At 32.3% G+C, this 13,079-nt stretch overlaps 1 protein-coding gene across 1 annotated transcript in view; it reads left to right on the top strand.

The window, feature by feature from the left end:
• Positions 1–13,079, top strand: part of LOC118192118 (uncharacterized) — a 97,514-nt gene that overhangs the window by 58,030 nt on the left and 26,405 nt on the right. The window contains exons 8-9 of the mRNA XM_035363022.2: positions 601–703; positions 10,738–11,239. Coding sequence (XP_035218913.1) covers positions 601–703; positions 10,738–11,239 — 605 coding nt within the window. The remainder of the gene's footprint in view (positions 1–600; positions 704–10,737; positions 11,240–13,079) is intronic.

The raw sequence follows: 13,079 nt of genomic DNA, 5'->3' as shown, positions 1-13,079 counted from the left end.
AGTGTTGAGATTTATAAAGCATTTCATGAACACAAATTAACATTTAATTAAGTAAATATTAGTATTTAATTTTACTTCACATCATTAAATTGTACACTATTAAATTTGATTACATGTATATCAGTTAAAAATAAGATTTTTATTGAGTGTTTGGTAAATAAAAGGTTTTCTTTCCTGCTTGGGTTTCATAATTTTTAAATTTTAAGAAAATTGCAAAATTGAATGAGATTAGCCAAAAGGTATAAATATTTAAAATTTAGAATATATAATTTAATATTAATGTTCTTTACCTCAGAATCATGTTAATAATCCAAATTAGTTTAATTTTGTAAGGGTTGCATTATAAAGTAGCTTTTAAAAGTTTCAGTTTAAAGCCCAGTTTTGAGAACATTCAGGGTTTTTCATATTTTAATGTTGGTAGCTATGCAAGATCAAATTACAGTTTGTTTTTAATCTTACAATTTTTATATTCTTAAATTTTTTATAAAAATTGTAATGGTAAATCACTTGAACCATTAGAATGTGTTCTGTTTTGCAGACTGCAATTTTTTATTAATAATTTTTTTAAATTACAATAAAACTTAAAATTCGTACTTTTAGGAAGAAATGGCACGTAAAGCTGCTGAAGAAAAAAGGTCTAAAGAAGAACAGCAAGTACCTTCTAGCAAAAAGGAAGCTAAAGAAAAGCAAAAAGCAGTTGAAGGTAGGAAATTGAGTGATATATTTTGCTACAAAAATTATAAATTGAACTAACGTAGCTGAATGTAATCTTATGAAAAGTCAAAATATTTCCGTTTTTAGTCAACATACCACATTTTTACTTGTAATCTTTGTCTTTAATGCACCAGGTTCTCAAATTGCACCTTTTTTCAGTAACTCATAGAAACAAGTAGTAGTACATACAGTAGATTAAAATTTTTATATATTTTAAAGGTATCTCTACTTGTAATAAAAGAAAGAGTCCGCCTGTGTGTCTTTCACTCATGCTGTGCGTAATAGACCCTGGACTACGAAATTTGGTACATAGGTGCATCTAGACAAGAGCCCGTGCACCTCGAAGTGATTTTTTTTCAAAATTCGAATCAGATTTTTTAAAAAAAATTTATCTTTTTTAATGAAATCACATCATTTTGAATATTGTCATTCTTTTAAAAATGTGGTTTTGGCAACAGTTTTTCATTCAATGCTTTGTATACTGGACTGCTGACTGTTGAAAATATCAGATAAAATAGTATTAATTATACTTTCATTTTCAAAATGTTTTTTTTTTTGTGTGTGTTTCTGTCATGTTATTTATTGCTTATTTCACTCTCTTTAAGATACTGAAAAGTTTTGCATGATTTTTTTTTTAGGAAACAAAGTTTTTAACTTTATACCATTTGAATTCTTAAGATTTTGCAGCAGGAAGTTGGTTAATTTATTTATTAAGATAATTAATGTTTGTATTAAGGGATAATGCTTATTTCATTGTAATGTTTTTATATATAATACATTTTTATTGAAAAAGAAGTTGTTTTGTAGTTTAAAACTGTGCAGTTTTTAAATTTAATGTTTGGTGTTTATTCCCTTTCGGCATTTTCCTGGTACATTTAAAAGCCAGACGAAGACTGACCCCATAGTGGCCAATATTCTATAAAACATTGTATTATAATTATACAGACCTTTAGATTTTTTAACTAGGAAGCAGGAAAAGTCAACCGTGCCTCGACTAGAAATCAAACATTTGTCTTCCATTATTAGCTGAATGTACTAAATACTTACACAAAGGAGAGCAGGCTAAAGACAACATGGTATTTCTTTACATTCTGGGGTATTGTTAATTGGAGAGAGATAGGTGATGGAGGACAGGGGCACCTGCCGTGTACCAGATGTAAACTGGTGTATGCCCCTCATCCAGCTTTTATTGAAGAATTTAAGCAAGTTACCTGCACTCACATCTGTCGCATCTCATATTTTTTCCTTCTTTTAATTGGACAAACTGCTGACAACAGAGAAGGCTTGCAATAATTCTACTCAGAGCCAGATTTGGACTCGATAAGGCCCTAAGCTATTTCAGATATGGGCCTTTTATAAGTCTGTTATGATAAATTTTAATACTATTTCCTAATTTTTGGGGAGCCCTCCCCCCCCAAGATAGTAGGGGCCTTAAGCTATAGCTTGTGTAGCTTATATTTAAATCCTGCCCTGTCTACTGTGCAAAAAAGAAAATCGAACTTAGTTGTGCAGGGAGCTTTACTTTCCCAAATATGTGCACATGTGCTTTAAAAAAGTTGGTGTGCGAACCATTGGTCTTTGAAATTTTTTTCACAAATTTTACTCTTCTGCAGTTAAGAAAGGTTGAGAAATGTTGTTTTCATATGATCCATCTGTTTATTCAATGCAATAGTAGCTAAGTGGATACTGGTACTTGATTCGTTATTGCCATAACTGATTTTTCATAGTGTCTGTTGTTCAAAAACTCAGTGTCGGCATCCTTTCTAGTAGAAACTCAACTAAAATGTGGTGGATAATAATTCATTGAAACTTGAATTGGCTGACTGGGTCTAACCTCTCCTTTTCTTCCAGTTGCCTTTCAGATGGAAAGGATACGATTTAAAGGCATCCCTTCTGTGTGTCCTTGTTGTGTAATAGTCAGCATATTTAGTATGGCAAATTGTGAAAGATCATGAGTTCGGTTCATGTGAGGGCATGGTAGATTTTTCAAGAAGCCTTCTTACAAAGAAAAGTTAATGGCTTTGTCATTCTACTGTCATCTTATAGGGAAGTTGTGTCACAATACAAACTACCTTGTTAGTTTTGTGAATTTTAAGGTGATTTCTAAGTTAATGCGTATTTTTTTTTTTTTTTTTTTTGTAAATGTAGTGAATTTCAGATTTTTATTATAAATATCTGATTATTTTTAAAGATATATCATATTTATGCTAGTTTTAATTAGAATTTTTGCAAAAATATATTGCAAAATGTTCCTATTTTAAAATCTAAACTAAAGCTGGATTTCTGGAATAGCAGAAGAAATTGTTTCTCATTCATTGTAAGACTGTCTCTCTCTTCTCCCATTGCTCAATAGTGATGAACAACAATATTGATGCTGAATGATCTTTTTTAAAAAAAATATGCTATTCATTGAATAAAATATAGAGAGTAAAAACATTTCCAAATTAAATGACAACTTTGGTCTGAAATAAAAGTGTTAGATACATTTCTAAAATCTGATTACATAAAAATATATATAATTTTTAAATTGTTAATGCTTCATTTCTGGTATACATCATTCTTAGGGTATTTTCATGTAAATTCTCAGCTCCAAAATATTTCAGATTTCTTTTTTGTGTAAATCTCAGGTTACAAACGTTTTATGAATTTCCACTTCTTATACTGTGACTGTTCTTAAACTTAATATGTTTCACAAACTATAATCAATCAACAAATGGACTGTATTCCTACACTTTTATTTCATTACACTAATTATAAATAATATGTCAGCGATGCGAAATAATTGATACAAAATAAGCGAGCCATTCTACATGGCTGTCACAAACACAATTCTATCAATCAATTATCTTGTTGCCACACATAAAGTTCAAAACTAAAGGAAGAAGAACAAAAGGAATTTACGCTGTTTGCAACAATAAAATGAAGCAAACAAGACTCACATAAACATCCTGGCCCTCATTGAAATCCCAAGGGATTTCAACAGTTGGAGCATTTTGAAACTTCTTAGTCTGTAATAAAAGATAAACATAAGAAAAATAATACTAAATATTATATGCGAAGCAGTTCATAGTTTTTTAGTCTGAATAGGAAGAGGACACAATTTCATGACTAGTCGTTTTATGACACCATGACCAGTTTTAATACTAGCAACTCTGACTCTTTGATCTGAGCTTGGATGAACAGCAATTATTCTCCCTAACCTCCGTTTAAGAGGGGGAAGGTTGTCTTCTTTGATGAGTACTAAGTCATTGACTTCTAAATTGTTTTGACTTTTTTGCCATTTAGGTCTTTGTTGAAGCTGAGACAGGTATTCTCGACTCCATCTTTTCCAGAAGTGCTGAAAAATAAACTGTCTCACATGCCATCTGTCAATGTGATTGAAGGAACTATAATTTGGTTCATGTATGGCAGTTAAAGACGTTCCTATTAGGAAATGACCAGGTGTTAATGCAGTTAAATCATTTGGATCAGCCGATGTTGGACACAATGGCCTAGAGTTGAGACAAGCCTCAACCTGCGCTATCAAGGTCTGAAATTCCGGATAGGTCAGCACAGTATCACAAACAGTCCTTTTTAGATGTAATTTCATTGACTTTACTGCCGATTCCCATAGTCCACCAAAATGGGGAGATGATGGCGGGTTGAATATCCATTTTATTTTCTCTAAAGACAAAAATTTGTGAATTTCTTGATTTTCCTTACATTGCAAAAAACATTTTCTGATTTCTTTGTCTGCACCTTTAAAGTTAGTACCGCAGTCACTATAAATCTCAAATGGTTTCCCTCTTCTTGCAATAAATCGTTTCAATGCACTTAAAAATGCCTTTGTTGACAAATCTTCTACCACTTCAAGATGTACTGCCTTGATTATAAAACACACAAATAAGCATACGTAACATTTAAATGATTTTTGTGCATGTCCTGCACGATGGTTAATCATGAACGGTCCAGAAAAATCTATTCCAGTTCGATGAAATGGTCGTGATTGTGTTACTCTAGATTCCGGTAGATCAGCCATTATTTGACTTGCAGTTTTAGCTCTAAGTTTGCAACACGTGATACAAGATCTTACTACTTTTCGGATAGCAGATCTAGCAGCTATGATCCAAAATTGCTGTCTAATTAAAGATAGAAGAAGTTCCGGTGCTGCATGCAGATATTTGACATGAAAGTGTCTAATTATGATTTCTGTCAGATTGTGTTTTGAAGGTAATAAGATTGGATGTTTTTCATTTTCTGATACTTGCGCATTTTTCAGTCTTCCTCCTACACGTAACACTTTGTTGTCATCTAAAATTGGACACAAGCTAAGGAGGTTGTTTGTAGGTAAGTCCTTTCCCAACTCCAAACATTGAATTTCTTTAAAAAAGTGAAATCGCTGTATTATTCGGACAATACAGAAAGTTGCAGCTCGAATTTCATTACTAGATAAAAAAGACGTATTTCTTTCTAGATATGCTACTTTAGAATTCGATATGAATCTTAATATCCAAGCAAATATGCATTGTAACTTTGTAAATGAAGATATATTTGATATAATAGCAAGTTCCTGTACAGGTTCAGAAACTACAAATGAGACTGTTTTACATGCATCTGGTAATGCCTCTTCATCTATAAGAATATTTTTAGACAAGGCAATCTCACTGCACTTTAACCAAGAAGGACCATTCCACCACAATTGATGAGATAATAGTTCTGCAGGAAATAACCCACGTGTAGCACAATCAGCTGGATTTTCCTTTTCATCAACATGGCTCCAGTTCTCAGGTGGTAAGATGGATTGTATTTCAGAAACTCTATTTGATACGAATACTTGCCATTTTTTAGGATCTGACCTTAGCCATGACAACACGATTTGTGAATCACTCCAAGCTTGCACTAAATCAAACTTTATAACTAATGCAGCTTTTACAGACTGAATCAAGCATGCCAATAACACTGCTGAACATAATTCCAGTCTTGGAATCATGATAGATTTTAATGGTGCTACACGAGTTTTAGCTGTTACGAGTTTAACATTAATGTCAGAGTTATTGCAAGTTTTGATATAAATAACTGCTGCATAACCTCTTTCAGACGCATCACAAAATCCGTGAAGTTCACATCGAAAATAATCAGGTAGCAGAATTTTCCTAGGTATATTTATAGAATTCAAAAGTTTAATTTCTCTACATAGATTTCTCCAATTTCGATCAATCTCTTCTGTTACAGGATCATCCCGTGATAATTGTAATTTCCACAATTGCTGAAGGATCATTTTAGCAAGAATTACAAACGGAGCTATCCACCCCAATGGATCGAATAATTTTGCTACGAATGACAAAATAATTCTTTTAGTCGGAACACTTTGATACTCTATTACACCAACATTACATTTGAATTCATCATTGCCCGGATGCCATTCCAATCCCAGAACTTTCAATGTCTTGTCTTCTATTACACGATGAATATTGTCACTATCTGTGTTTGTTAAGCCAGAGGTTTTTAACAATGACGGTTCACTTGTCGACCATTTGTGAAGCTCAAAGCCACCACTTTTTAGCAGATGTTGCAATTCATCTATCAATGCAATACCTTCTGAACTATCTTTTACACCAGTTAACATATCATCAACATAAAAATCTCTTAAAACTATATTATTTGCCTTTGGAAAGTTCAATCCTTCATCAATCGCTAACTGACTCAAAACTTTGGTTGCAAGATATGGAGCAGCTGCAGTTCCATATGTAACTGTTTTCAAACGACAAACTTGTATTTGTTTATACGGGCTATCTCTCCATAATATTCTCTGAAAATCTCTGTCTTTTTCATGAATCTTTATCTGTCTGTACATCATTTTAATGTCAGTGGTTATTGCAATGTTATGAAGTCTAAATCTTAGTAAAATACAAATTAAGTCATCTTGTATTTTTGGGCCTATCATTAGCATATGGTTTAAAGAAACATTTGTGTTGTTTTAGCACTCACATCGAAAACAACTCTCAATTTTGTTGTTAAGCTAGAGTCCTTCAACACGAAGTGATGTGGGATATGATAGTGTTTATTCTCTAATTTATAATCTGTGTCTGGCACTAATTCTACGTGTTCTAGTGAAAAGTACTCTTTCATAAACTGAATATACTAGTTGTAAATTTCTTTCATAGATAACAGCCTCTTCTCCAAGTATTGAAATCTTCTGTGCGCCAGTTCACGGGAGTCACCTAAAATAACTCTATTATGTTTGAATGGTAATGCAACTGAATAACGACCTGATGTGTCTCTAAAATGCGAGTTTTTAAAATGTTCTTCACAAAGTTTTTCTTCATTTGTTAAAGGTTGTACATTTGGAAACTTTTCTAACTCCCAGAAAGAATTTACTAACTCATCTGTGTTTGTATTCAAATGATTTACATATACTGGCTCAAAATTTGTAGATTCAAAATTTGTAGTACCCGAAATTATCCATCCCAACCTCGAATTTAGAGCAAATGGTAGATCAGGACCACGTTTGACAATTTCTCCCAACATTAAATGCAGAAATACATTTACTCCAAATAAAATGTCAACTGGTTGTGACTTGTAAAATAATGGATCAGCTAATTGTAAATCACTGAAGTTATCGAAGATGATTGATGGCAAAGATACATAGGGAATGTTATCTGTCACCTTGTCCAGTACAAACGCTGATGTTGATACACGAATATCACTTTTAAAATGAGAAATGAATACTAAATCGACTTCCCCATTATTTATAGTATTAAATTCTTCTAAACATGATACAGAAATGGAATTATCTTTCACTCGTAATCCTAATTTCTTCACACAATCCCTTGAAATAAATGATCTCTGAGATCCAGTGTCACATAAACATCTACACCTCACAAACTGTTGTTCAGAATTTTGAACTTTTATTAACGCAGTATACAATAAAATGTGACTGGTTTGATTACCTTTTGCATTCGAATCATAATGAGAGGCACAAACTGTGGCTGAAACGTCCTTAGGACTCGTTAATTCATCTCTTTTAGGGATAGATTGCGTAGGCAGAGATATACTGTTTAACTGAGTTTTATTCTTTGAATTATTTACAATATGCAAAATACTGTGATGCTTCTTAAAGCAATGTTGATATGTATTTAAACTCTTGCATTTTTTGAGCAAGTGCATATTAGATAAACAATTAAAACAGTAACGATTAGATTTTACAAATTCTATCCTTTGCTGAACCGATAAATTTAGAAATTTTGAACATTTGGCTAAACTATGATCTTCTTTACAATAACCACAACCCAAAGTAGCAACCAGAACATTATTCTTATTTTGAAACACAGATTTAGGTACCTTATTACTTGTTGATTTGCTATTTTGAAGTGTTCTTGCTTAGTTTTTTAGGAATTCAATTAAAGTCATAAGTTTTGGAATCTCATTACATTTTAACTGACGTTCCCACCATAATTTTGTAGCAGGGTCTAATTTTTGCAAAATTAAATAAGTCATTAAAGAGTCACCAAAATTATCAATGGTTTGATTCAATACTTCTAAAGAACCAATTACTTCATTAATATTGTCAACTAAATTTAAAATAGCAAATGCTGATTCATTTTGAATAGTTGGTAAGCTTAGAAAACGTTTAATATATGCAAAAATTTGTTCTCTCTTATTTGAATATCTTTTGTCTAACAGATTCCATGCTATTTCAAAATTACAATCTGAAATTTGAATGGTTTGAATAATGCGATATGCTTCACCTTTCAACGAAGCCTTCAAATACTGCAATTTTTGAGCATTAGATAAATTTGTATTATTTCTTACACAAGCACTGAAAAGATCTTTAAAAGCTATCCATTCTGTAATATTACCACCAAAAGTCGGTAATGTTAACTTGGGTAATTTTATATTGTCAAGAACCTGTTCTGAAATTACACTATTAGAATTATTTTTACTATTTTGATTTTTTAATATTTTTTCACCTTTAAATTTCCATAAATAAATTTTATCTGTGTACTCCTAAACATTATCTATTTTGTTTTCTAATTCTTTAGTATCTGTAATTAAACTTTCGATTTCAGAATCAAGCTTCCTTAACTCAGTTTCTTGACACATTCCTGTAGTTCTATTAAATTAATTTCATCTGCAGTTAAAATAGTTTCAATTTTCTTTACATAATTAGAAACACTCCTGCGTAAGACTGCTCTTTTTGTTTTAAAAGTTATAAGTTCACTCATAATTGATCAATTCAAAAACAGAAATTGTTCTTAAATCACTTAACACTATTATTAAAATGAAATCAAATTCTATGTTGTATTACAACATTGTTCTTAAAATTTAACAACAAATTAAACGAATTTTTGTTCAAATTCCACTTACCTCACAAATTGGAGTAATTTTTCACCAACCGTATGCATATTTGCATTGTTAGAATACACTTAGAACTATCTATTTGCGTTGTTAGAATACACTTAGAAACTTTGTCACTATCTTCACTAGCTCTCCGGCTAGACTTTTGACCAACAATAATTGGTCTTTAACTTAATATGTTTCACAAACTATAATCAATCAACAAATGGACTGTATTCCTACACTTTTATTTCATTATACTAATTATAAATAATATGTCAGTGATGCGAAATAATTGATACAAAATAAGCGAGCCATTCTACATGGCTGTCACAAACACAATTGTATCAATCAATTATCTTGTCACACATAAAGTTGAAAACTAAAGGAAGAAAAACAAAAGGAATTTACGCTGTTTGCAACAATAAAATGAAGCAAACGATACTCACATAAACAGTGACCATCCTCCAAAATTGCTTTTTTTTTTGGGCCATGTTAAAATTACTGCTCTTCTCACAATTCATTGATGTAGCAATTTTATTTTTAGGCATTTGTGATTTTTTTAAAAATCCATTACAAAAGTTTCTCATAATTTGTTTTTAAAAAGTTATGTATTTGAGCTTACATTTACTTTTGAGACATTTGTGTGTCTGCTTAACTTAAAAATTTTATTCTGCTTGGAACAGTCTATAAAGAAGCATGAGATAACACTTTTAGTAGTGGGTTTTATTGCCATGGGAAAATTATTGTAAAATTGTGTAATGAATAGCTGTGTAATAAAATTTTCATGATAATTTTGATGAATTGTAGACTTTTCTCCGGTTTTATGAATACTGATTATTTTAATGGATATAGAAAAGGTCTCCAAATTTTAGATTTGTTTCACTGTTTTTAAATTTTAAATTTTTCATTTTAATACTTTTTAATATATTTCATTTATTAAGTCTTCTCTCTCTAAAATTACTTTAATACTGCTTTCCACAAAAATTTGTGCAAAAATAGTCTGAAAAGTTATCTTCGTCCAAAATTCAAACCTAGACTTTGGACTTTTTGGAATTTGAGATGAAGGGGGGGGGGAAAAACATTTCTCAAAGTTCCATACCAATAAAAGATTCTGATGTTAAATGATTTTCTAAATTTAGGGGAAAAAATGTGTATTACTACAATTAAAGGCATGTAATCTATCTACTTAAGTGATCTTAGTAAATTTTGATTGAATATAATGGTACTGAAAGCATTTTCAGAATTAGATTGGTTTATAAATATTAATAATTAGTTAAAATATATTCGTAAATTAATAGTCAGTTAAAATACCAGTTATTTTGAATAACTAGTTAAAATGCATATATGTTTAGTGTGTGACTATATGAAAGTTTTAATTTAGGTTCCTTTCAGGCACACTTTTCGTGTTTTGAAATGTTTGTATAAACCTTCAGCCACAAAAGGTTTTACCAAACTGTTAGTGCCAAAAATTTCACTATTTACCAGCAGCCATTTTACAGATTTTGCCTTTTCACATCTCCATGAAATTACTTTCTCACTTATAATTAATTACAAATTTTAAGTCTTGTTTTCTCTTTGTGTTAAATCTTGTTTTTGTCTTAGTTTATAAAGGCGTTCCTATAAAGCTAATGGTGTTTGTCTTAATTTTAAATTAATTTAAATGTAAAAGTGTCCAGTTTTTATTTTTATACTTTTCAATTTTAGAACGTGCTAAACGTGCCGAACTACGCCAAGCTCGTTATGCGAGACGTGCGGAACTGCTCGAAAATGGCTTCCGATCAAGGAGAACAAAAGAATCAAATGGACATGATGAACTCAGTGAATCTGAGAATGAATGCAGTGATAATTCAGATGAATCTGAGAGTGAAGATAATGAACATAGCAATGATGATGATAACAGCAGTTCTGTTTCAGAAAGTGAGAAAAGTGACTCTGACAAAAGTGAAAGTGAAAGCGATTCTGATCAAAATGAGACTGAAAATCATTACTCTAACAGCAGAGGTAAAATATGTGAAAAGAATATTTTGCCTCCACCACAAACAAATATTAGGACTTCTATATTTCATAACAAAGTAGACTCCTGCGCTATAAAACGTAATTTTGTTCCAAATACTTACGAGATGCCGCAATGGAAATCTACAATAGATAACAAAGGGCATAAATTACATATATTACATGGTTCATTTGATGATGTGTCAAGGAGCAAGTAAGTATTCTGCTTATTTGAATTTATAAATTTGCTTCTCTTATTTTTTATGAAAATTAAAAGAATCCTATAAAATTTAAGGGTGTTTTGTGGCTGCATATGCACTCATTCTCTTTCTTCTGTGGTTTTTTGTGATTCTTTTAATACATAGAAATTAGAAGAATTCTGACAATTTGTGCTTTGTTTTTAGATTTAAAATAAAATTTAGGTCTTTTTTTTCTTGTATGTAAATGCAAATAAACTTCTTAATGAAAATATGCTTTGTTTATAATATATTTTAAAGGAATAAATTCAGTTTATTATTGAAATTATATTGCATTTTCTTCATATGCATCAGCAGTGCCATTTCACTAAATCTACGAGGGTTAGGGCAAAAGTCATGGCAACTATTTTTTTTCTTCTAGATATGTGAAGGAATCACAAAACGTATATGTGTCGTGTGGAAGTTCTGCAGGCATAGTGTGTATGTAGAACAACAGATAGCTTTGTGGTAGCGAAGCCCCTGAATCAGTCAGTGGGTGAGTGCCATGCGAGATGCAAGTAACCCGTGTTGAGCAGCGCGTTTATATCAAAATAACCGTTCTCTGAGGGAGAAATGTGATGGAATGTCACAGTGAATTAGTAGAAGCCCTTGGGAATAATGCCCTACCATATCGTGCACGGTGGGTAGGAAAGTTTCGGCAAGGACATGTGTCAACCAGTGATGAGCAACGTTCGGGACGACCGGTGAGTGTGCGGACTGACTTGGCACATGCTGTCATCGACCACCTCAGGGATGAAGACAGACGATGGGCATTACTGGAGTTAGAGGGCAAGTGCCATCGAGTAAGGCACCATCCACAAGATATTGCATGATGAGCTAGCATCAAAATCCTTCCCCAGTCAAGTTGATGTTGATCGTCACGTATGACATCAGGGATGTCATTGTTTGCCTCTTTGTTTCTCATGGCAGAACAGTGACTGCACAGTACTACAGGGACTCCTGGTGTGACAAGTACGACGTGGCGTTCGGAATAAACGTCCGGATCTTGCGGACAGTGCAATAATTCTGCACGACAATGCAAGACCACATAAAGCAGAGTGTGTATGACAGCTACTCCGACGTTGGGGATAGGAAGAATTGGAACACCCATTGTACTCTCCTGACCTCTCGCCTTGTGACTTAAATCTCATTCCCGAGATTAAGGAACCAATACTTGGTAGGTGGTTTGCAACACGAGAGGACGTTGCTAATGCTGTGCGCCAACAGATTCACACATGGTGTGGCAAGCCTCCCACATTGTTGGCAGCATGTGGTGACAATAGCAGACTGTGAAAAACAAGTGAACATGAAAATAGCCTTTACCAGTTATTCTAGCTTGTGCTGATGGTATTAAGCTGGCACTCATGCTGGTTTTCAAATGCAAAACAATGCCAAAAGAAGTTGTTTCTTGAGCAGTGATTATCCATGTTTATGAGAAGGATTGGATGGGTCAGGAGGGGATAAAGATATAGTTTGAGAAAGTTTGGAGCTGAAGATCTGGTAGACTGTTTATGCACACTTGCTTTGTTGGTGCTTAATCAGTTCTGGGAACACATAACAGCTAAGAGAAAAAAACATTACTGCAGACCAATGAAAAAAAAAAAAAAAAAAAAAAAAAAAAAAAAAAAAAAAAAAAACACCATCATATCTAAAGGCTTGACATCCTAGCTTCAACCTCTTGACATTAGCATTAACAAACCCTTCAAAACTGCCATGAGAGAGGAATGGAATGAATGGGTGATGATGCGTAAAAAAGCCTAACAAAATCCTGGGATAATATCAAGATTGAGATTGTTCTCAAGTCTTTTAAGAAGTGTG

This window comes from Stegodyphus dumicola, chromosome 8, assembly GCF_044657685.1.
Source record: "Stegodyphus dumicola isolate Sdum_Otavi_A_Nest chromosome 8, ASM4465768v1".
In the NCBI taxonomy this organism is placed as follows: domain Eukaryota; kingdom Metazoa; phylum Arthropoda; class Arachnida; order Araneae; family Eresidae; genus Stegodyphus; species Stegodyphus dumicola.
Note: the sequence above shows the minus strand (reverse complement) of the source record. Positions and strands in the feature narration are given on the sequence as shown.